At 42.9% G+C, this 26916-nt stretch overlaps 1 protein-coding gene across 1 annotated transcript in view; it reads right to left on the reverse strand.

Moving 5' to 3' along the window:
* Positions 1-5527: 5527 nt before the first annotated feature.
* LOC311133289 (chemokine-like protein TAFA-1) overlaps positions 5528-26916 on the reverse strand; it is a gene marked incomplete at its 5' end in the record, with an annotated part of 266183 nt that continues 244794 nt past the window's right edge. Inside the window, 3 exons of the mRNA XM_084166777.1 lie at positions 5528-5601; positions 7177-7301; positions 21650-21790. Coding sequence (XP_084022903.1) covers positions 5575-5601; positions 7177-7301; positions 21650-21790 — 293 coding nt within the window. The 3' untranslated portion in view covers positions 5528-5574. The remainder of the gene's footprint in view (positions 5602-7176; positions 7302-21649; positions 21791-26916) is intronic.

The raw sequence follows: 26916 nt of genomic DNA on the forward strand, positions 1-26916 counted from the left end.
ATTCTCTCTATACACCAAGTCACTTGGCTCTGTCATATCCTCACATGGTCTATCCTATCATTGCTACGCAGACGACACACAATTAATTTTCTCCTTTCCCCCTTCTGATAACCAGGTGGTGAATCACATCTCTGCATGTCTGTCAGAGATATCAGTTTCGATGTCGGATCACCACCTCAAGCTGAACCTCGGCAAGACGGAGCTGCTCTTCCTCCCGGGGAAGGACTACCCGCTCCATGATCTCGCCATCACAGTTGACAACTCCATTGTGTCCTCCTCCCAGAGTGCAAAGAACCTTGGCGTGACCCGATCCTGCAGGTTCATGCTCTACAACATTCGCAGAGTACAACCCTACCTTACACAGAAAGCGGCACAGGTCCTAATCCAGGCACTTGTCATCTCCCGTCTGGATTACTGCAACTCGCTGCTCCCTGCCTGTGCCATTAAACCCCTACAACTTTCCAGAACGCTGCAGCCCATCTGATGTTCAACCTTCCCAAGTTCTCTCATGTCACCCCACTCCTCCGCACACTCCACTGGCTTCCAGTTGAAGCTCGCATCTACTACAAAACCATGGTGCTTGCCTACGGAGCTGTGAGGGGAACGGCACCTCCTTACCTTCAGGCTCTGATCAGACACAACACACAAACGAGGGCACTACATTCATCCACCTCTGGCCTGCTAGCCCCCCCTACCTCTACGGAAGCACAGTTCCCACTCAGCCCAGTCAAAGCTATTCGCTTCTCTGGCACCCCAATGGTGGAACAACCTCCCCCACAACGCCTGGACAGCGGAGTCACTGACCACCTTCCCGAGACACTTGAAACCCTACCTCTTTAAGGAATACCTGGAATAGTATAATAGTAATCCTTCTACCCCTCCCTCCCCCACCCCCACATTTAAAAAAAATACAAACAAAAACAAACAAAGAGGGTGGTTGTCCCACTGGCTATCCGAAGTGGAATGCATCAATTTGTAAGTCACTCTGGATAAGAATGACTTAAATGTAAATGTAATTCTCTTTTCTTCTGTTTCTCGTTAAGTGCTGAACACATCCATTCCATTTGTTGAGGAACTTCTTCGAAAAGCAATGAAACACCCTCAAGGAACAGAAAACTCCAGACAACAACAACATACAACAAGATCCATTTAATGTGACACTGACAATGGGTATAGAGCAAAAGAGTAGAAGCAAGCAGAACCACTTTATATTAACCTTCCATCATAAGGCCTACATAACACTATTATGAGAATGACATGACAGATGACATAAACAGTCATGGCAGTTCATGTCAGCTTCTGACAAATCACTTTATGACACTGTAGGCTCTGCCCTAAACTATGTCTCTCTCTCACCTGGTGCATGGCAAACGGCCCAGCAAAATGCAAAGGACAATGCTTTAAGGACCAGTACGCCCTTCCCCCTCTGAGGGCCAAAATGTATCTCTCTCTACAGCAGTGGTCACTAACCGTTTCTGAGTCAAGATCACTTTATGAGTCAAAATGCAAGCTGAGATCCAACGCAAATAATTAAAAATAAAATAAACACAACCTAAAAAAGGTAAGCCTATGCAACATTAAACAATTAAAAACAGTTCTGTAGCAATGAGGTTTGTGCAGTATGCTACAGTATAGGCCAAATACATTATCACTGCATATTGGCTAAGCTTGAATTGCGCTGTCAATGTTGTTCTTCTAAGACCATTTTGAAATGATATATTTCAACATTTAAGGTATTTGACCACGCTGGTAATAGATAATTTGTTGTATTACTTGTGATGCACAGCTGAGTGAGTGAGCATAATAATTATATATGTTTTTACTGAACTGATGGCCTGCATCTGATAGTCAGTTTGAGGGGAGGGAGGGAGGAGTGGTGAGGCTGCCTCTCACCTGACTCACCATCCCTCCTCTCTCCCTCCCTCCGCTGAGAAAAGGGGACACAGTCTTCAAGCTGCAGTATTTCTGCCTCATGCACCAATTCATGTTGTTACTCCTATGACCAGAGAAAGTGAAATATTCCTTGATATTAAAAGACACAAGCTGCAAATAATAACAAAGCAAGCTTATTGAAACATTTTGCTATACTCATTCATTGCAGCGCTGGTTATAGCGTGAGTGGAAGTTGGGAGAATGTGCATTTTATGGCTTATTAAACTGTTGAACGAAGTGTTGACAGTGCTGAATAACAACTTAAACATGAACTTACTCTTAAACACAGCAGCTCTTCGCTGTATTCGTTGAGTCTCTCTCCTCATGGTTTTACAACTTTTGAAATCTCACATTATCAACTTTTCTGTGCGTTCGAGGCTTCTTTTTACAGTGTATGGCATGAGAAAACTATGCAGACACGGTGATCTGAGCAATCTGATTGGCCAGTGGTAGGCCTATAGGTGCACTTCATTTGCTCTCTGGGCCTGCCGGGTAGGCGGAGTTCTACCTTCAGACACATGAAATGGTTCAAAATGGGAACACTTTGGGAACCGGTTGGTGACCACTGCTCTGCAGTATCCAGAGGACTGACTATTGAATGTGTGATAGAATAATACTATAGTGTCCATGTCTGGTATCTATCTGAAATTTGTCCTCTGAGTAGAACTCTGAAGCTATCTATTTGGATGAATGATCTCTGTGGTAACTTGTATCTGTACAGGGTGAACTTTAAATTACTCTATGCAAAGAGGTTTTATTGTCCTCTCAGGAATTATGTATTATTTACATTGGTCTCATCCCTCACACAAGTCTTTAGATGCTGTGACACCATGTGGTGATTGGGCCTGGGTGAACTGTAAACTTGGTATTGTTTGATTGGTCAATGGTGGTAGGTTTTAGACCTTCAGATGTTATAAATGAAATGAAGGTCTGTTGTTCTCTCTCTTATCCTGTATCCTGTCCATTGGCAAAAGTTTGTGTGATATATTCTAATTTCCTAGGCTTCTAGGCCTCTGGCCTAGTAGAAATCTCTTTGTTCATGCTTTGTCTAAGTTAACCTTAGGATCTATATGTCTAGAATTATGCTTTGTTTATGTCAGTATTGCCTTGTAACTTAAGCTTTATGCGATGAATGTGAATCCATTCCAAGTTATTAAATAATACTTGCTTTGATATTCACTTCTCATGACCATTCCTTGATCTTAGTCAGCTAAATACATAATACTTGATCGCACATGGTTTTATTATAATGTTAAATGGAGTCAGATATACTTTCTTAATGTACAAATGACATAGTCTTATCATTGGTCGCATGTGAGGTATACATAGTATAATATACACATGTCAAATATTACTCCACTACAAAACAAAAGTTTGTCTACTACTTAATATACTGTTAAGACAGTTAAAGTGGCAATCAGTAGTTGAAACAATAACAAAGTGAATCCCCGCCCCTGTTTCAGTAGAAAGCTGAGGGATGGTGTTGGATCAATGTAACCACTCTCAAATTCATAGACAGAGGTATGGATGCAAGGACTGACCATCCATGATATCACAATTATTGTTTTAACCATGTTTTGAGGCCACAGTGTATGTTTACATTTACTTTGTTTAAAAACATTGTAGTAAAACAAGATCATATTTTGGCTTCTGATGGGGTACGACAGTTGAACTAAGCTCATAAGGCATTTATAAGTTATATTCTTCAACAATCAATGGGTACATATCATTAATTTATAAGTCAGAAAATTTAGCAACTGCAGACTGCCCCTTTAAGCTGTCATGTCATTATTATGAAAGCAAAATGCGGATGGATGGTTAATGTGAACTGTTACCAAATAAATATAAGTTGAAAGCATGATTTTACTGTGTGGGGTGGTGCCTGTTGTTCATTCGATCAATTGTTTTATGATTTCCCTTATTCAACACATTTAATGGTGATGCATCTGTTGGCAGTTCACTTTGCTCTGAACAAGCCTGTTGTGGTTTATGACTGGCTTGAAAAGGTGCCTTCTGGTACTTCTAATAGACAACATGTGGCTCTTGAAACAGCAAAGCATATACTGAATCTAATTACATACTGAGGCAACAGCTAGGAAACTACCAAAGTATTAGTGAAACAGCTGTTATCAGTTGTTCTTCTTCTTCTCTCAGTCACGTATGATCCTGGGCTATTAGTTAATCTGTCTGGTGACATGTACTGTCTGTCTGGTAGGGATTCTTGATTATATTGAAGCCTTCATATAATTAGATCCTTATAACAAAAGGGGCAGGTAAGCAGAATGAAGCTGAAGACAAGATGTTACATTTCAGCTTTTTTATTTGTTCTCTCCCTTTTACATGTAATTGTATGGCGAGAGCAGAAATTGATTGATCTATTTAGCCAATGGAGCGGGTAATGTGGATCTATGCTGGGCGTGTGTTTGGAGGGGTCCTTCCCCAGTTCCCTTCACTGTGACTTCCTCAAACAAAAGGCCTGCCTTGTCTGCTGCTGATAGAGTACAGGTAAGCAGGGCTCCCCCTCTGAAAGAGAGCAAGAAAAAAGACAGAAAACAAGGGTGTCAGGCACTCGCTTTGGCAGATTCTTTCTTTCATGCCAATTTCAAAAACGAGTATTAAAGCTGATGTATTTATGTGTGAGTATGTGCGTGTGCGTGCGCGCGTGTGCCTGATTGCATTTCACTGAGGCTGTTCAGAGCCAAATCAAAGCCTGCAGGTGAAATGAAAAGGGGGAAAAAAGTCCTGTAGGATTTACTGGAGTATAACGAAACAAATGCATATGAGGTTATTTGCCCTCTCAATGCAGAAAGAATGTAGGATGTTGATTAAAACAGAGAAATACAGAGGGAATAAAAGCCTTTTATATTGTCTGTTGTTTATGCTGTCCGCAGATAGCTGTCTAAATGCCCCCCTTAGAGGCAGATCAGGACATAAAGCAGGCTCTGATAAGAACCCACACAACAAGAGGAGCAGAAGGAATACATACCCAAGGGTGTCAGACAAACACAAACAAAACCACACACACACACACACACACACACACACACACACACACACGAGATTAGCACATCATAATGGGATTGGCAGACTGGGACTATGCACTGTAATCTAATTCACACAGTACCCAGTAGCAAAATAGGACATGAAACAAAGGAGAGAATAGATGAGAGAGAGGGACTGATCCTACTATTACACACCGATCTGACCAGAACAGCAAATGGCAAGGGCTGTGTGTGTTTCTATACGTGTGTGTATGTGCGTGTTGACAGGCGGCATGCATGTCTTTATATTTCTAGATATACGTGAGATAGTTTTTAAATTGTTTACGAACATGATTTATATTGCGTGTGTTGCATGTGCTGCGTGTGTTATATTGTAATCTTGAGTGGAAGGGAGAGCGCACAGTATTTGTGTCAAGCCTGCCTAATCATGCACATTCTGTAAACACACACACTTGAATATTTTTCACTGAGTATTTGGTTTAATGACAAGCCATTGAACATAGGTCAGTCAGTCACACTCCTATAGTGGTTTAGTGAAGTGAAGTGCAGATGAAGAGAAGCTGGAGAGAGACTAACCTTAACAGAAGCAAGAATGCAGCTCAGTTTCTGTTGAAGCATCCTCTGCATTTTGCTTCCAGAGCTAAAAAGGTGAGTATGGCGCAGTGTTCTGCAAAGAGAGGGTCAAGAGAAAATGTTGATCTGTATATTTGGGAGTAAATCCTTTAGTAGAGTCTTTGCCTCTTACCCTAATGCACACACACAGGATCCATTCCTGTTCACTGACTTCAGATCACTTCTAGTACAGCACAGAGTAATTGATTCATATAAGGAGTTTTTAGGACAGTGGTTCTCAAACCTCTCCTCGGGGACCGCAATACATTTCACAATTTTGTTTAGCCTTGAACTAGCTTAACTGATTCACATAGTCAAGGGGCGCGTTCCTCTGCCCAGGCGTTGCTGACACATACCATATCTTACAATGCCTGGATAGGTATTTTACATATCAGCTAACCACATCATATGTTTTAGCAATCTGGTGCCCGACGGCACAGTCGATGACATGGCACGCAACCATTGGTTGATGCATGCAATGTCTGAGCAGAGGAACACAACCAAGGGCTTGATGATTAGTTGACAATTTGAAGCAGGTGTGCTAGCTCTGGAATACATAAAATACATAGGATGGTAGGGTGTCCCCAAGGAGAGGTTTGTGAACCACTGATTTAGGAATTATGCTTGGCAACCAGAGGGTTCGTCCAAGGTTACATCCAATTTATGAAACGCTTTTCACGTTGTTGTCCAAAGAATGCATTCAGAGAGGCATTCTTAAAGTTTGCTTACCTTGACAGGCTGGCAAAATCGTACCATCCGTTCAACTTCTTTTCACTTTTAGGGTGGGGGCTTGGAATAGTATACCAGTATAGACTGTGTACTGCATAAGCAGGTGGAACAACCTTGAGAAACCATGTGTGGTCTAACCTTCCCTGGCTGTTCCCGTCACCATTATCACATTACTCTCTGTTTCTATTCAAAGTCATGGTCACGAATCACTAAGAGAAGCGGGAGGCTGCACCCGGTCTGGGGAGTCAATAGAATGAATACAAATCTGGCGATCTACCTGTCACAGAGTGTTAGATGAGCTCACTTTATTCCTTTTATTATTTTCATTTCTTATGGCCGATTCTTCAGCTTGTTTTTTTACACTCTGCCTGGCAATGGAAAGGCACTTGCTCCTAAGTTTATCTTCCTAAAGAGTTTACCCCTCTGTCAAAAACAGGTCATTGGATATTCTGCTTACAGTTTAAAAAGCCCAGCTCACTAGAAAGAAACAAATACAGAATATGTGTCAAGTGCACACTTCATTCCCACTGAGGGTGCTTGACTTTTGAAAATGTAGGTATTTTATATTAAAAAACAGGAGACGGTTACCCAAATGATAATGGGACAGCAGATGAGGACGTACCAAAGCATTTACATCAGATATGTCTTGTCTAACTATGGTCACTCAGGTTCAAGTTACCTCCTGATAGGTTGTTGTTGTTGTTTTCTAAAGGTTGCAGTAATGTAAAGGCTTCTCACCACATCTCACTTAACCAACAGATTCACATAGCTTTTCTGACACATCCATAGCCATTGTGAGAGAGTAGCCTGTGTGTGCTGTGTTCAGTGTGATGTGTGTGTGTGTGTGTGTGTGTGTGTGTGTGTGTGTGTGTGTTAGTCTAGGGCCATAGCAGAGTCTCACCCTTGTGGTCTTGATCTTGTTCCCAGAGGAGCACATCCATCCAGAGTTATCAGGCAGAGTCTTACACTCCTCTCCCTCCAGACACGGCTCCATCTCGCACCACCACTTCCCAATCACAATGGACGCTGCCGGGGGAAGAGAGAGAGACAGAGAGAGAGGGCTGAGTCCAACCTGTCATTACACACAATATTGGCACACAGGCGCGGGCAACAGGCACAAACACAATGAGGATAATTACAGCTTTTCAATATGATGAAAAAGTCCTCAAGTGAACAGAGTATGGTGATAAGACCCACACGTTTCTAAATGAGTGTTTTCTCATCCTTCCTCGCTCAGAGCAATGTGTACCATTTGTGAAATGAATCTCGCTGTTGACAATAATGTCTTGCCCAAACAGTGATTCATATTATTTTGTTTTGATATAGTAGCATTGCATGGAGAAGCAGTAATCTTATTTTTAATCAAAACTAATTGCCTCTCATTAACATCTACAAAATACGTCCTCTAGCTATTAGACAAAACAAATAAGGTTATTTCCCGGATTCTCATCGAGATGTGGGCGTGTTTGTGCGCCTGCCTGTGTGAGTGCACCTATTGCATGTCTTTCAAAGGAATTCACAAAGTGATTCCTGTGACATTCAAATGTAGAAAGTATTTTTACATTTTACATTTTTAGTCATTTAGCAGACGCTCTTATCCAGAGCGACTTACAGTTAGTGAGTGCATACATTATATTTTTCATACTGGCCCCCCGTGGGAATCGAACCCACAACCCTGGCGTTACAAACACCATGCTCTACCAACTGAGCTACATCCCTGCCGGCCATTCCCTCCCCTACCCTGGACGACGCTGGGCCAATTGTGCGCCGCCCCATAGGTCTCCCGGTCACGGCCGGCTACGACAGAGCCTGGATTTCGAACCAGGATCTTTAGTGGCACAGCTAGCACTGCGATGCAGAGCCTTAGACCACTGTGCAACTCGGGAGACAGTATGTGCTTTGTGTCACCCATGTGCCGTTATGCTTCTGTTCTCAGTGATATAAATGTTTTATATAGAACCTACAGTGAGGGAAAAAAGTATTTGATCCCCTGCTGATTTTGTACGTTTGCCCACTGACAAAGAAATGATCAGTCTATAATTTTTATGGTAGGTTTATTTGAACAATGAGAGACAGAATAACAACAGAAAAATCCAGGAAAACGCATGTCAAAAATTTTATAAATTGATTTGCATTTTAATGAGGGAAATAAGTATTTGACCCCCTCTCAATCAGAAAGATTTCTGGCTCCCAGGTGTCTTTTATACAGGTAACAAGCTGAGATTAGGAGCACACTCTTAAAGGGAGTGCTCCTAATCTCAGCTTGTTACCTGTATAAAAGACACCTGTCCACAGAAGCAATCAATCAATCAGATTCCAAACTCTCCACCATGGCCAAGACCAAAGAGCTCTCCAAGGATGTCAGGGACAAGATGGTAGACCTACACAAGACTGGAATGGGCTACAACACCATTGGCAAGCAGCTTGGTGAGAAGGTGACAACAGCTGGTGCGATCATTTGCAAATGGAAGAAACACAAAATAACTGTCAATCTCCCTCGGCCTGGGGCTCCATGCAAGATCTCACCTCGTGGAGTTGTGGTCCTCTGTAGCTCAGCTGGTAGAGCACGGCGCTTGTAACGCCAGGGTAGTGGGTTCGATCCCCGGGACCACCCATACACAACAATTTATGCACACATGACTGTAAGTCGCTTTGGATAAAAGCGTCTGCTAAATGGCATATTATTATTATTATTGCAATGATCATGAGAACGGTGAGGAATCAGCCCAGAACTACACAGGAGGATCTTGTCAATGATCTCAAGGCAGCTGGGACCATAGTCACCAAGAAAACAATTGGTAACACACTACGCCGTGAAGGACTGAACTCCTGCAGCGCCCACAAGGTCCCCCTGCTCAAGAAAGCACATATACATGCACGTCTGAAGTTTGCCAATGAACATCTGAATGATTCAGAGGAGAACTGGGTGAAAGTGTTGTGATCAGATGAGACCAAAATCGAGCTCTTTGGCATCAACTCAAATCGCCGTGTTTGGAGGAGGAGGAATGCTGCCTATGACCCCAAGAACACCATCCCCACCGTCAAACATGGAGGTGGGAACATTTTGGGGGTGTTTTTCTGCTAAGGGGACAGGACAACTTCACCGCATCAAAGGGACGATGGACGGGGCCATATACCGTCAAATCTTGGGTGAGAACCTCCTTCCCTCAGCCAGGGCATTGATAATGGGTCGTGGATGGGTATTCCAGCATGACAATGACCCAAAACACACGGCCAAGGCAACAAAGGAGTGGCTCAAGAAGAAGCACATTAAGGTCCTGGAGTGGCCTAGCCAGTCTCTAGACCTTAATCCCATAGAAAATCTGTGGAGGGAGCTGAAGGTTCAAAACGTCAGGCTCGAAACCTTAATGACTTGGAGAAGATCTGCAAAGAGGAGTGGGACAAAATCCCTCCTGAGATGTGTGCAAACCTGGTGGCCAACTACAAGAAACGTCTGACCTCTGTGATTACCAACAAGGGTTTTGCCACCAACTACTAAGTCATGTGTTGCAGAGGGGTCAAATTTCCCTCATTAAAATGCAAATCAATTCATAACATTTTTGACATGCGTTTTTCTGGATTTTTTTGTTGTTATTCTGTCTCTCACTGTCCAAATAAACCTACCATTAAAATTATAGACTGATCATGTCTTTGTCAGTGGGCAAACATACAAAATCAGCAGGGGATCAAATACCTTTTTTCCCTCACTGTATATTCCCATTGAAAGCAATGTGCCGGTGTGGTATTTGTCCTGCATGATCTTCTTTTCTCCCATAAAAGTACCACTGTACTTATTATTATTTTATTTTAAATGCCCATGTTTAGCATTAGATTGAATGCATCTCTTTACTTAGCTTTACTTCCTAAAGTGTTTCCATTCCCCTTTAACTGGATAGGATTGGAAGGTTAAATGTCTGAGTCAAGATAGACATATTGGGTTTTTCCAACTCACATCCTGTTTCACCTTTCTGGTAAAGTTTTTCTGCAGTCAGTGTAACCAAGGTTACAAGGGTAGCAAGTTTTGTGAGCACCTCTTCAAAAATGCAGGACACAGTACAGCTCCTGTGCATTGTGATACAAACTGTAGCAACATATGGAGAGAGAACAGGCTGAACTGTAGCCTACTTTTCAAACACTGGCCACATACACACTCCTCACACTCTGAGAAGAACTGACTCATACAGTCGTAGCATTGGCTTTATAGAAACCACAGAGACTGCTCAGTGAAGTATCAGCAATCCCAGGTTTACGCTTCCCCTCCCCTTAAAGATGGCCTAACCATGTGCTGAAGCTACCTGAGCTAGCAGAGCCCAGAGCAAAGTGTTCCCTTCCTCCGCACACCAACCAAACACACATTAACCACTGACTCCCCCATGGCTGTTCACCACATACAGTAATTACCACACACTCATCTCTCTCTCTCTCTCTCTCTCTCTCTCTCTCTCTCTCTCTCTCTCTCTCTCTCTCTCTCTCTCTCTCTCTCTCTCTCTCTCTCTCTCTCTCTCTCTCTCTCTCTCTCTCTCTCTCTCTCTCTCTCTCTCTCTCTCTCTCTCTCTCTCTCTCTCTCTCTCTCTCTCTCTCTCTCTCTCTCTCTCTCTCTCTCTCTCTCTCTCTCTCTCTCTCTCTCTCACACACACACCCTGTGTAGCTTCACTAAATATGCATCCCATCTTAATCACACAGCAATCCCATGTGTGATGGCAGGAAACATTCTCACCATGAGGTCTTTCTGAGATGCTGCAATGTTTGTTTCCATGCTATTGTAGTTAAGCCAGGGCTTAGCCGGACAAACACCATTAACTGTATCATCGTAAAAAAATAAAATAATGGATGATTCTGAAGTCTGGTGCTCCAGGCGACATGTCTAATCATTTTGTGCTGCAATGAGCCTGTTTTCCATTTACCACCTGATTTTTGTTCTGAACAGCAGAACCTGGAAACTTGTTTTTCATTATACGAGCACTGAGAAGGATTTATATTCAACACTTTGAATGCAGAATCCACTCTGAATTGAAAATGGTAAAGTAATATATATATATATATATATATAAATATATATTGTTTGGAATTGAAAAGAGACCGAGACAGAGAGGGAGAAAAGAAAAGGAGAGAGAGGGAGAGCTGAGATTAAAACGCTGCCTCACCAGAGGGGTTGAAATATGACCAGTAGACTCCACGCCACATTGGCTTCTCCTCACATTGTGTGCTGAGCATCTACAGTACATCTGTGCTAGTCATTTCTATAGGGCCAGTCAATTGTATGTGCCTGTCAAACATGTCTCAGGGACACTAACTCTGCCCTCATTATAAACAGCATAATGGCTTTCTGTGCAAGAGGTATACATACTGTAGCTCCATGTTATGTCTACAGCAGTTACAGTACCTAACAGACAAGATGTCTATTGATAAGACAGTGGCAGAAAGTGGCAGACTTCTCCATCTCATTCATAAGGTCATCATCGTAAAAAGCTAAACTGACACAAATTGAACCGAACTTAAATAGCAGGCCTTAGCTTGGCTGCCCTTCTGTGTGATCCAGTATGTGTAGGGAGTCAGAGAGCCACAGGGGCTAAAGGAGAGGCTCAGGGTTATTATGGAGCTCCAGATCCACTGAATCCAGGCCAGGACATCTCTCTCTTAGTGACCATGGCAGCTGGAAAAGTGCTATTCTATGGGCTGGGATCCATCCCTCACTTCCCAGTGGTCCACTCCACCCCTACCACAGCAACTTTGTGACCCCTCCTGTTTCCCCCTCCTCTCCTGTCTAGAACTATGGAGGGGATGTGGATTACTATAGCAGGACGGTGGTCCCTGGGTAACTGACCTACAAGGCCTGGTCATCACACAAATTGAATGTCTGTCTGTCTGTCTGTCATACTATTGGCACCATCATGATGGATCAAATTCTGCATTAGAGGTCTCCACGGGACCAAAACATTTTCAAAAATAATGTCTCGGTTCTGAGTCAGTCTGATATGATTGTCATGGGTATCGGTTATGTGTAATTTTAACTGACTTGTAGTGTCAGTCAACTAACTTACTTAATTGACTGACACTACTCTGAGTGAGTGAGTGACATGGGGAGCAGGGAGGAGAGAGGGAGAGACGAGAGACAGCAACCAACCAAGCCGGTGCTATAGTAGATAGCTGCCATAGCTAGGTTATTTATCATCCATTATGATTACCTCGTACCTGTCTTGACTGCATCAAACCGGGAGAAGCTAGTTAAGCTAGCTAGGTAGGCTAATTGAGGCTGTATGCATTTTCTCGTCTGACACAGTTACAAATAACAACAACTCCATTCAGAATATTAAGTAGCAGCCTACCATTTGGCTCTTGGTTGTTGTAGCCTATCCTCAGTGGTGGAAAAAGTACCCAATTGTCATACTTGAGTAAAAGTAAAGATACCTTAACAGAAAATGACTCAAGTAAAAGTGAAAGTTACCCATTAAAATACTACTTGAGTAAAAGTCTAAAAGTATTTGGTTTTAAGTAAACTTAAGTATCAAAAGTAAATGTAATTGCTAAAATATACTTAAGTATCCAAAGTAAAAGTACCTTATAATTTAAAATGGAGGCTCAATGACCGTAGCCTATTGCCGCTTTGATGACGTATGATTGGCCAACAACAACAACAAGCTACACGTGCCACTTGTCACTCTCGTGAAAAGCAAGAGCAGCAAAATAAATCATAAAATGTCTCTCTCTCTACTACAGTAGTCGTGTTCGGATCTGTATGGGTCCTTCCAGACAAGTCAGTTAAAACTACACATACCCGAGACCCGTGATAATCATAAAAGATCTAACTCAGACCGTGACAATATTTAGAATTCTGGATTCGGACCCCCTTGGTACAAGTGGATCCGTGAAGACCTCTATTCTGCATGACAGATTTCTTAAAGCATAATCCACCTTTACATGTAGATGTTAACCTCATGGAGATAACTATCTTTCAAGAGAGGTGTGGTACAGAGGTAGCAGCAGGGTCAACAGTATTACAACACTCACCTTTCTCCTATTACTCATCAATCATCCTGTCATAAGATTGATGGACAAACATGGAAGCTTTGACAAGTCGGGAATTGATTAAAAACATGAAAAGACAGACCTTGTGCATATTTGTCTGTCAAATACACTTTTTATTTATTTAATTTAACCTTTATTTATCCAGGCGAGTCAATTAAGAACAAATTCATATTTACAATGATGGCCTGGCCAGTGACGACTGGGAAAGGCGGTGCAATAAATACAGTAAAAAAACAAACATTGAAATCACAGGACAAGACAGACATCACAACACAGAAGCACAGGGACTTATGACAAACACAAAGTCAATACAGAACAACATGGACCAGCATGAGTCAACATGGGCCAGCATCCCTGTGGAACGCTTTCAAGACCTTGTAGAGTCCATGCCCCGACGAATTGAGGCTGTTCTGAGGGCAAAAGGGGATGCAACTCTATATTAGGAAGGTGTTCTTAATGTTTTGTACACTCATTGTAGAGTGTCTATGATGAGAATTGTAAGGGGCAAACCTGATGTCAGAATGATAAAGCACGTCTAGCTTCTCAAGGGCTCCCTTGCATGCTGACCTGTAGATGACATGCCCATAGTCAAGCATCCACAGTGGGATAGTTACAGTGTGTGATAGATTGAACCTGACACGTCTTACAGGTAACACAATGTTTGAACACCTTGACAGATGAGCGAACATAATTTAATGTTGTCCCAGTTGAGTTTTGAGTGCATGCCTGAGGTTTCAATGAATAGTTAAAGCTGCAATGTGTACATTTTTGGGTGACCCTACCAAATTCCCATAGAAAGTTATAGATCTGTCATTTGCATTGAAAGCAAGTCTAAGAAGCAGTAAATCTGTTCTATCTGCGCTATTTCTATGCATCCCGTTCTTAAGTTTAGTTTTTGCATATTTTACTTTAGGTTTTGTACACCAGTTTCAAACAGCTGAAAATACAATATTTTTGGTTATAACAAATATATTTCACAGCAGTTTAGATCGTACAATGATTCTCTACACTATACATGGACTGGACTTACTTTAAATGAATCAAGGCAAACATATACATTTTCCAATGGCTTTGGTGGCCCTCAGTGTCTTTTTCCTACGTCTTGGCTTTTCTGCAGGTGTTGGGGGCATGGATCGATGGCTCACACTGGATAATGGTGAACTCTCCCTGCCTCCCTCTGCCTCTCTCTAATGCCCCTCTGGCCCTCCTGTGCCCCTCTGTCTGGCACCATGTCCCTCCAGCCTCTTATAGTCAGCAGCCCTCTTCCACTCTGCAATCAATCGACAGTACCTCAACACTCAGTGTCTGTGTCTCTAACCCATCACACACTTATTTCCAAATCAATCAGTCATGGGAGTCCTATCTCACCAGACCAGTAACTGGGCATAATGAGCTGATTGTTTTAATGAAGAGGCCTGGTCAGTCCTTGCACAGAGATATGAGCCTGGCTGAAGTCCCAGGGAGACTGGCCAGTGTGTAATGGCAGTAATAAGGCTGGGGAAGGTCAACAGAGCTGGAATAATGAAGCCAGTGTGTAATTATGGAGGGACCGAGACAGAGACCCCAGATCTGAGGTCAGTTTCACAAGCCATTATTCTATATTAATCGTTGCTCTTCACAGTACCAGACTGTCTCTTGATTAGCTATTCAGACACTATTGTTTGGCCTCTCAATTACTACATGTCCAATATTTTACACTCATAATGACTACCCTGGGACCACAGCCTGTATAGTATTTATGGAATGTGAAAAGTGTATATTTGCATGTGTGTGTGTGAGTGTATGTGTGTGTGTGGCCCCGTGTAGCTCAGTTGGTAGAGCATGGCGCTTGCAACGCCAGGGTTGTGGGTTTGTTTCCCACGGGGGGCCAGTATGAAAATGGATGCACTCACTAACTGTAAGTCGCTCTGGATAAGAGCGTCTGCTAAATGACTAAAATTTTAATGTAAAAATGTGTGTACTGAATGTGAATGTGCTTCTAATAGTGTTGTGGTTATTCGTCTTGAAGTGTGCCCGAGTGGTCGTTGAAGAACTGTATCACCTCTGATGAGAGTTTCTGAATTGTAACCTGTACAATTGCTCTTGCAAAAAGAATGATGAGAATGGATGGAACTTTAAAGTGTCCAGATGTGAAGTAGTATATGTGGAACTATGCAGAGAGTGGAACACAAAGAATAGCCCTGGCTGGCTGAATGACTCCTGTCCCTTGTAAGGAGCACTTACATTTTACATTTTTGTCATTTAGCAGACGCTCTTATCCAGAGCTACTTACAGTTAGTGAGTGCATACATTACATTTTTTATACTGGCCCCCCGTGGGAATCGAACCCACAACCCTGGCATTGCAAACACCATGCTCTACCAACTGAGCTACATCGTTGCCAGCCATTCCCTCCCCTACCCAAATTGTGCGTCGCCCCATGGGTCTCCCATTCGCGGCGGGCTACGACAGAGCCTGGATTCGAACCAGGATCTCTTAGACCACTGCGCCACTCGGGAGACTTCCTGTCTTGTCAGTTGAAAGGTCAAGTGTCTAATGACGTCTGCTATGGCGGAAGAGCTTGGTGGAATGCAACAAAGTTGGAGGACGTTAGCTACCTAGTTCTGTTCAATAATCACCAACAATTTGTATTTATTTAAATTAACTCTGACTCATGCAGCCTTTAGTATTTGTACAGTTTTTACTTTGCTCCTGTCGGCGGGCGTGCAGCGAGAGAGGAGGCATTGTTTTGCAACAACTACAGGAGCTACAGCACTGTTCTGCTCACCTTGTATCGGCACCAGGTTGAGGCCTTGCAGGCTTGCTCATCACAAGTGTGTCTATAACTGAGTAAAGCATGCTGGGAAGGACAGAGGTCTTCCAATAATTGAATTTGATGTTCATTTTGTGTGACTTTGTTTAGATGTCATTGGATTTAGACTTTGCACTGTCAAACGTGAGGCAAGGTAATCGTGGAAAGCCAGGTCTGAAGCATTGTTTTAATGCATCCACACAGACACACAGCCAGCACATGTGTGTGTATAAAGAATACATCTCCTCTGTATAGTCTCAGCGGTGTGTTCCATGTACAGTACCAGTGGCAATTTTAGCATGTAAATCTTGGTGGGGAAAAAATTATAATATATATATATATGTGGGATGCATGCCAGCAAAGCCACTACACAATACAACACAACACTAAACAATACATTAATTGCACTATAACGGTGACAAACGGTGCCCACAAACTGTTAGGGCCTACATAACGTTTTCCCAACAGCAGTCCCAACACCTTACCACTGCTATACCTGGCTATCAGCGGAGCCTTGTCTGGCAGCGAAACAGTTCATTCAGACTCATTTACTGCCTTAAAAAAAAAACATAGCTGATATGATTGACTTGCTTAAACAAATGTGGTTTCTACTGACAATTGAGATGTACAAACTATGGCATAAGGGAACGACAAGCAGATAAGAGGCAATCCGTAATTTCGATTAAGACATTAATGAGTGAGCTAGGACAGACACAGTCAATATAACTATTTGTTCAGCACTTTTGAAATGTACAGCGACAGAATTCAGAACATGGGCCATTCTTACAGTGTTCTCCCTGTGAAGGGGGCATATAAGCAGACAATGAAAGCTCTTACAATATTCGATGATTACATTTTTCGAAAACACCTGCATTTTGGAGCAGCTTTACTCAATAAAGCAAAAAAGAGACGATATTTGTATGCGGCTTTATTAACTCAATTATGTAATTTTTTTACATTGCTTGCAAACTGATATGTGACACTGTCACGATCGTTGAGAGACGGATTAGACCAAGGCGCAGCGTGGAATGCATGCATGTTTATTAAAACAATAAACACTGACAAAACAACAAAAGGCAACGAAACGTGACGACGTCGGAAGGCAATACACAAACAAGCCAAACACACCGAAACACAAACAAGATCCCACAACCCAGGCAGGAAAACTGGCTGCCTAAGTATGATCCCCAATCAAAGACAACGAGCGACAGCTGCCTCTGATTGGGAACCACACCCGGCCAAACATAGAAATACAAATACTAGAATGTCCACATAGAAATTCCCACACAAAATATTCACACCCTGACTCACCAACTAGCCAACTCTATGTCAGGGCGTGACAGACACGTATTACTGGCAAAATAACATGCAAAACAGGCAAGCCCCATTCACCCTCTTTCTTGCCCATTCACCCTCTGAATGGCACACATACACAACCCATGTCTCAATTGTCTCAAGGCTTAAAGATCCTTATATAACCTGTCTCCTCCCCTTCATCTACACAGATTGAAATGAATTTAACAAGTGACATCAATAAGTTGATCATAGCTTTCACCTGGATTCACCTGGTCAGTCTATGCCATGGACAGAGCAGGTGTCCTTTATGTTTTGTATACTCAGTGTATGTAGCGTGTCACATCTCCAGATATAATGAAGTATTTTCTCTTTGAAACATTGATATCACTAATCATGGTAATGGCCCTGCGTATGTAAGAATATCTTTTGAAGGACCTTTCAAACTATGTAGTTCATTCCGAGTGCTTTTGATATTCTGTAGCTATTCAGCAGAGTGTGTGGAGGAATCAGGCATCTCTTTCCACCCTTGAAGTAGCTAGCATCCATGTGTGGTTTCCCCCTGGACGTTGCTCAAATGTACCATGACAACCTGTCATGTTCAGCATTACCCGCCCACAGCCAAACAGAAGGGTTTATTCTCCATCAGTTGCTAGCACCATGCTTAATATGCCCAAGAGGGAAAAGATATGTGTGTCTGTGTGTGTACTATACAGTATGTGTATATATGAGAGAAAGTGTGTGTGTGTGTGTGTTGCTTGTGACAAGAGATCATCACTGCTACAGTATAAATAGTATGTGTGTCTGTCTATGTGGCAGAGGGGGTGCAAACAGCATTCTGTATGTGTGTGTGTGTGTATGGTGTGTGTGTGTGTGTGTGTGGGGTGTGTGTGTGTGTGTGGTGTGTGTGTGGGGTGTGTGTGTGTGGTGTGTGTGTGTATGTGTGTATAAAAAGTATGTGTACAGTGTTTGTGCGCTTGCATTTCTCAGAGCAGGATAAAGGCAGTGGTTCTGTGGCAGGCGCCTAATTTGAGCATATTGCATTGGCCTAGCATGTGCTGTGAGAAATAAGCCGGAGTGTTTGACTTGTTAAATGGGATGTTCCACACTAAAAGCCTTGTTGGCCCTGACATAACTGGGACGTAGTTCTACTTGTCAAAGCTAATAATCAATTCCCATGCAGGGATAAGCTTACAGCACACCCCCACCGAGTGTGTGAGGCACCAGCCTCCAACACAAGTACCACATTCCCATGCATTAATAAACACCCCAATCAGTTACCAATCCCAGAGGAAATATCACACAAATACACATCCCTAATATCTACAAAGGAGTAAATGTTACATATAAAAGAACGTCTTTGGAACTGTTTTATCTTTATGCAGTCCCTTTTCTCTGTTTAATGGTTTGCCTGGTTTGATGCTAATGACAGTTAATACACCCAGGATGCTGTCTCAAAGAAAGGAGAGTAATCGATCTCTACGTCTTGCCACTCATACAGTACAGGACTTGGTGCATGTGTAGGGAAGATAGGGTGCTGAGTGTTTGATTGATTTTCCTTAATGGCGGACTCTTTTGTTACCTGTGTATTGTACCAACTGGTTCGATTCCCTGAGCCGACTAGGTAAAATAACATGTTGATGTGCCCTTGAGCAAGGCACTTGACCCTGCTCCAGTAAGTCGCTCTGGATAAGAGCTTCTGCTAAATTACAAAAATGTAAATGTAAAGTTATGATCATCTTATTACAAAATGGCATCAATCAGACAAAAGCCAAAAGTAAATGGTGTGTCTCCTCAATCAACCACACATGCTGTCATCTGTTTTTCTCTGTAATTTCATTTGGTTCTATGAAAGAGGGATAGGTACCACTGGCGCTCGCTCTCTCGCCCTCCCTCCTTCCCTCCCTCCCTCCCTCCCTCCCTCCCTCCCTCCCTCCCTCCCTCCCTCCCTCCCTCCCTCCCTCCCTCCCTCCCTCCTTCTGGGGTGCTGTGGTGCTCACTACTGCTGGAACATCGCTGCTCAGTGACTTGTCATTTCCATTTTCATCCCCACTCTCTATATAACAGGTTGTTAATTAATACAGTAACAGGTACAGGGATTCTTCCCTCACTGCAGGAGCCAGGAGCACAGAGGCATGAAGTGTGAGCATCTCCCAGCCCTCCCTTCCCTCCTCTGCATCCCCCCTATCCCCTCTCCTACCTTCTCCATTCATTCTCCACTCCCCACTACCTCATTCCCCATCCTCTCATCTCTCCTCATATCTGGATCCTATGAAACTGATCACACCAAGGCAATGTAAAGATATACATCCATCTAACATATTGCATTGTATCCTTGCCACCATCAGATATGATTCCCTCGTCAATAAAGCTTGTATTGTTGGCTGGAGAGAAAATATATAATTTCCAGAGGGCCATGGTTACAACAGGCCCTTCAGATGTATGTTTTTCAGGTATGGTGGAGGAGACATTGTTTGGCTGGCTGTCTATGTCTGTGTGGGACAAAACTGTTTGCTAGAGGAACTGCACTGCTGTTTTCAAGGTTAGAACTCTTTAAATGTTTCATTCAGGGGGGTTTTCCCTTTGTGAAATGCACTTAACATGCTGGGCGCGTTCCTATGCTTAGACATTGTGGATGCTTGACAGATCTTACAACGGTTGGATAGGTATTTGAAGTATCAGTTAAAGCAGTATATGTTATAGCAATTTGTCAGTCGATGACACAGTCGATGACGTGGCACGCAACCATTGGTTATTGCGTCGCATCGCCTTAGCTGTGGAACGCGCCTGTTTTCTTACATTTGGTAAGTCAACCAAGTTCTGAGTCCTTAGCCTTAGCAGTTGGTTTTAAGGATGAATTAGCTTAGCTTTGTCTGTCTCATGGCTTATATCTAATTCATATTCCAGAACTGATCAAAGTGTCAGATGTAGCTAACCAAGACTATAAAATGGATTGAAGAGGGCAGACGTACGTCATTCATGATGAAGACTCTGTGTCGTTCCTTTGTGAGGACAGCCTAGATTACTTTGAGGAGTTTGAGGTGCACAATAAACTGCATCAGGATAAATGAGTTCTGAAGGACCTAGCTTCTCTGTTATGTTCTGTTCTATCTCACTGGGCTTGTGACTGCCTGTGGTCCTGTGCTCTGTTTCCCTGTAACTCTGTTGATTATTTTCCTCAGGTGTTTCAGGTGTGTCAGCCCAGGGGTTCCCAGACTTGTGTTTTTTATTTATTCATTTATGAACCTAAGCTGCCTTGGGCCATGCAATATGCAACATGAGCCATTCCCATGTGTTCAGCTGTGCATCTCAGGTATTGCTTGTCTCCCACAATCCTTTGCTGCACTCACCCAGATTCAACTTAGTCTCCAAATTAGAGTGCTTTATTATTATCTCAATTGACTTCATTAAGACAGAAGAGAGTCATGCATAGAGTATATTCTTTGAAACCTTTGACGTTTACCAGTAAACTACCAGAATGTTGGCATCTTTCAAGGATCTTAGACTAGTGTCTAATGGCCCTTTGGGGTATTTCAGATTATCACAGGTGTCTGTAATTATCTCTGCCCCTCTGTGTGGCCTTATCACACGTGATTTTTTAATTTAAAAAAATGAATGACAAAGCTGTAAAACATTATCCTAAATATAGACCATCAACACCCTTGGTTGTTTAATATGAGTATTTCCACATATCCTTCTTTTTTTTTTTACACTTTTATTTATTTTACTATGTATTTGTTGTAAATGCTTTGGCGTCAAACTGGTGGCAGTTGTGAAAAAAATCAATAGTTGGACAGGTTGCAGAGGTAATTGAAAATAATACCATTGTCTTTTCATTATTTAGGCTATTTTATATTGAACAATATGGTGTGTCTACTAGAAACTCATGGACAATATGGACGACATATAAAAATGAATACTATATATGAATATTTAAAAAAAAAAGTTATTCAAGTATAAATTACCAAAGTTACGACAGATTGCCATAGATTTTCTGTTAATTACCAGAATAACTGAAGATTAGCTTTGCAACCCCACTCATGCAAGAATGAGCCGCACTAGGAAGAAAGCTGTTGAAACATCTCAGCGTGTGGCAGTCTCATTCAAAAGTGTGTAAATGCCAGCAATATTATAATTACAATCAAAGTTATAAACTACTGTAAAAAAATACCTCTACACTACATTTAGGGAACTACTTATTTTTAGAATATTAAGCCATATGTGATATTAAAAAGTGAATAACATGCTATGAACATGTCCTTACCATCCACACAAGAGGGTTTGTTGCGTGTTGTCCCGGCCACCTTTCCCGGTAAACAGGAGCACTTGACAGTCTGGGAGCGCTCCTCGATACGGTTCTTATTACAGCACCGGTGGGCTGCGATCACCTCACATGTACCTCCTTCTGAGGACACACAGACAGAGGGACAGAGAGACACATGGTTAGCCGACACATGGAGCTGAGGAGTTTGGTTAGGTAATTACTGTGGAGCATATACTAGAACGTCAGGAGTAGGATTGATGTTGGATTATGTTTGGTATATGTAGAAAATGGTGTTAGAGATTAAATAAATCCCTGCTGTGAATTCAATATAGAATAAATGAGCAGCAGTACACTATAAAAATACATTGTACTAAATAGGCCCACTATGCTTCTTTTAATTAGCTTCTATGGTTACTCATTTCATATTTTTAAATTACTACATTTATCTGAGGTTAAGTACATTTCTGTCGTTCTGAACTTAATTAAATCATGAGTTCATATATTCACATACTACAAATGATAAAAATACTGCTGAAAATAAACGTAAGGCACATAACATGCAATTACTATGTTATCCTCTTCACCACAGCATGCTTTGCAAATTGCCCCAAGAGGCATTTCGATTATTCTAATTTGACTCTTAGGGTGTTCCTCACTCCATTACAAATCACTCCCTGATGAGGAAATCATGCTCTGCATTAATGTGGCTCTCCTTGCATCCCTGAGATCCTGCATGTGATATGCATCTGTTCCAGTAGGTTCAGGAGTGAAGGCCTGGAGATACAGACTAGGTCTTAACCAGGCTGACTGGGTTAAACCAGCCACCTACAGAGGTGACATAATTTACAACAACTGCAGCACAATGGACCTTGTTCTGACAAAAGTAATAATTCGGAGGAGAAATGTGCCATTGGTGGGTCAAAGTAACAATAGGGATCACCCTGGGGAGCGAGGGGCTGATGGAGCCTAGGGACGTCCCTCCTCTCCTAAATATGGAGAGAGGAGGATTGAGAGAGAGGGAGAGGGCAGGGGCCTGCCAGAGCCGCGACTGGGCCTGTGAGTAATGAGGGAACCACTGGAAGTGCCCCTTTCACACAGTTATAAAGTGGCGTGCTAATGCAGCCAGCGGAGCTGCAGGAGAGGGGCCCTCCATCACCGTGTGGCCCTCTCCTCACGCCCCGGGAAAAACTCTTCATCTTCCTCTGACAGCCGTCGCCACAGACACCATCGTCCAACAATTAAACTGGAGCTCACGGAGGAGAGGAGAGTGGGATGAGTGTAGGGAGAGTAGGTAAAAGGGAGCCAAAGAACGCTTCCTCTTTTTGTAGCAGTGTGATTTTCTTCATGGTGGTGTTGCATTTTAAACATGGTGGTAAAATCATTAAATTGTTTTATTGGAGGCTGGCTGTGTAAATGTTTGAAGTGGCTGGATCCTGAAAAAAATATCTGAGCTGAGCTTGGTAACACTTTTCTGCTCACATTTTCATCAAGGTCTGCCATGCCCAGACCACAGGCAGTGGAGACTGGGATTAAAAGGAGAACATTTGCAGTTATGTTGGCCACCGCTGTCCTGCAGAATTAATGTCGCTCTCCACAAGCTTAGTTGTTGATACATGAGGCAGAACACAAACCATAAAAGTGAGGAAAGAATCCCTTGAGTGCACTATATTTAAACCCCAAAACTCACAATATTTATTCAATATTTTACTGGTAGTTTCCTGCCTGGAGACATGCTTTCAAGCCTGTGGTAGAGGCAGCCCTCACAAAATGCCCACCTTCAAGTCCTGCCTGCTTAGGGAATATTTATCATACCCCCTGGCCTTTTATCAATGTTGGTCTAAAACCACAATGAGTCCATCAGACTCCTTAATGCTGAAAATGCATTGCCATGAGGAATCAGCTGTTCTGTCAATAAGAAATGCAACATGTACAGGTGTCCTCTCTTAATTTGATCACTCTGTTGTCACAGATAATTTTCTGGCACAGCAGGAAATGCAAACTTGCAATGTATTCAAGGTTTAAAAATGCTTCTAAAGTTTATAATTTCCACTTTAATATTTCAGACTTGATTTGCCCTAATGAAAAATGTATCAACCCCTACAAATATTTTGATTTTTTATAATCCATATAATAATTCACGTCCTGTTGCTGCAGGATGATTTTCCTGCTGTGAGAAACTGGTCAAATTAAGATTGGACATCTGTATGAACAGGATTTCAAAGGACATTCCAAGAATATGTCATCATCTCTTCTTCCAAACTCATCTCTTCTATCTCACCTCCATATGGGATATTTGATCAAAACATAGCACTTGTGCGTGTGTCTGTTCGTGTGTTTGTGTATGTGTGTGTGTGTGTGCTTGCGTTCATGCGTGCCTGTGTGTCTGTATATCTGCTTGCATGCATGTGTGTGAGTGTGCGTGCGTGCGAGCCTGTGTGTGTGCATGCGTGTGTGTGCGTGCGTGCGTGTATGTGTATGCGCACGCATGTGTGTGTTATTTAGCTCCAGACCCTAGGGTGAGATAAGCAGCTCTATGTCTAGCCATCAGCCAGGTGGACATTAGAGCAGTTCACTCAGTACCATCTGTGCAGACAGAGAATGAGAGCAGTACAATGGACCTGATCGGACACCATGGGGCCAGAGGGGAGAGATATGCAGAGGACAAATGGCCACTTGGACAGTACATTATGCTGTCCACATACACCTAAGCTCACTTGGACCATGTCAGCATGAGGCAAATACTTGTCTATTCTGTTTGTGTTTGTGCGCCTGTGCCTGGCCTGTGTGTGGACATTTGTGTGTGTATGCTTGGTGTGTGTCTGTGTATTTGTCTCTGTGTGTGTGAATGTAAACAAGGTGCACTGTACATGTATGTGTACATGCACACGTGCACGTGTGTTTGATGGATGGACCGTTCACAGGCTGTCACCCAGCTAGAAGGGTTATGGGGTAGGTGGTTCTGCTCTCTACCCTTTGGTGGGATGAGGTGAAGGGCATCAATGAGAGCATCGACTGGTCATTTTTCTCCTCGGAGCCCACAGTGACAGCAGTCATTAGGCGACTGGATGAGGTGATTATGCTTAAGGAAATCAATTCTTCATTGTTTTCAGTTTAGCCCAACGGCCAATTAAAACCCCACTAACGAGGGAGCGCTGCAATATGAAGAGAGAGAAGATGTGAGAAATGGAAGCTCACAGATCAGAGCCATTATCCACAAAATAAATTAACCGCTCATGATTAAAAAGCAAAGAAACACAAGTTTGAAAACGGAAGTAAGGTATGATTGGATGTGTGCTGTATGGTGTGTATTGTACATTCCAGTATGAATCTCCAATGGCAACATCAGATGAAGAGAAAACTCACTGGAAAAAGAAGGAGCTTTGTGTTTTGACACTTTGGGGGACAGTGGGTGTGCGGGCTACCAACTCCCCTCTCACTAAATCTGTCCAGTTCAGACAGGGAGACAATAGCAGTGTTCAGTGTTTGTGTCTATGCCAGTGCAGAGATAACAGAATGCCTCCCCAGGAAACTAAAATTGTGACTTGTTTCAGGAAACTTGGCGTATGTCGCACGTCACTACTTCACAGGAGAGGCATTTGAATGTAAACATTAATTTTTTATCAAAATGTGTTCTTGGCAGAAATGCCTTTTGGAACATGTGAACTTTCATGTGCGTTAATAACAAACTTGTATGCCATCTGCAAATATGAATAAAATTGTTAAATTATGCGCTTAGTTGGTTTAGCCATGGAAAAAGACAGGAACCTTCCCGCCAGCCATAATTGGCTGAAATAATGGATGGGCTGGACATGCCGAGAGATGATTTCGGATTGGTCTGCCATGTAGCACACTTCTGTCTATAACATGAGCTGCTCAGTATGCGTAGGTAATCCTTTCTAACATGGCTTTTTTTAAAGACATCACAAAGAACTGCAAAAGTGTTGCTCTCCACTTTCTGGAGGACCGAGTTTTGAAATCAGTGGAATGCCCGGTGGAAGCAGAGTATGATAGCTAAGGAGAAGGAGAAAATTCAGCTATTTGGGAGTCAAAAAGAGGGAGTCAAAAAGAGAACACACAGGCTGTTTTATAAAACACCTGTCTCTTGATAAAATCTTCAAACTAAGGGCAACCATGGCATCTGTGACAGAGAGGGAGAAGCATTCATCCATGTATACGAGTAACAGAGTCTAGCTAGCTACATTTTAAGATATTATAGGTTTCACATTTATTCAGAAAGTCATTTTCATTGCAAGTTAAAGCATACTGTTAGCTAGCTAGCTAACGTTAGCTGTCTGGCTTGCTAGTAACCATTTCACTGTCCCGTTTACACCTTCTGTATCCTGGGCATGTGACAAATAAACTTTGATTTTATTTTGATATACTGTGTGTTTACCAGAGACAGTTTTGTGAAGAACAACATGACCTGCACCAAAGTCAAATTAGGATATAAAGTTAGGTCAACAAGACATTTACATTTACATTTTAGTCATTTAGCAGACGCTCTTATCCAGAGCGACTTACAGGAGCAATTAGGGTTAAGTGCCTTGCTCAAGGGCACATTTACGTCATTTAGCAGACGCTCTTATCCAGAGCGACTCACAAATTGGTGCATTCACCCTATAGCCAGTGGGATAACCACTTTACAATTTTTTTTTTTTTGGGGAGGGGGGGGGGGGTAGAAGGATTACTTTATCCTATCCCAGGTATTCCTTAAAGAGGTGGGGTTTCAAATGTCTCCGGAAGGTGGTGAGTGACTCCGCTGTCCTGGCGTCGTGAGGGAGCTTGTTCCACCATTGGGGTGCCAGAGCAGCGAACAGTTTTGACTGGGCTGAGCGGGAACTATGCTTCCGCAGAGGAAGGGGAGCCAGCAGGCCAGAGGTGGATGAACGCAATGCCCTCGTTTGGGTGTAGGGACTGATCAGAGCCCGAAGGTACAGAGGTGCCGTTCCCCTCACTGCTCCATAGGCAAGCACCATGGTCTTGTAACGGATGCGAGCTTCAACTGGAAGCCAGTGGAGTGTGCGGAGGAGGGGGGTGACGTGAGAGAACTTGGGAAGGTTGAACACCAGACGGGCTGCGGCGTTCTGGATGAGTTGTAGGGGTTTAATGGCACAGGCAGGGAGGCCAGCCAACAGCGAGTTGCAGTAATCCAGACGGGAGATGACAAGTGCCTGGATTAGGACCTGTGCCGCTTCCTGTGTAAGGCAGGGTCGTACTCTCCGAATGTTGTAGAGCATGAACCTGCAGGAGCGGGTCACTGCCTTGAT

This window comes from Coregonus lavaretus, assembly GCF_964263955.1.
Source record: "Coregonus lavaretus genome assembly, chromosome: 8".
In the NCBI taxonomy this organism is placed as follows: domain Eukaryota; kingdom Metazoa; phylum Chordata; class Actinopteri; order Salmoniformes; family Salmonidae; genus Coregonus; species Coregonus lavaretus.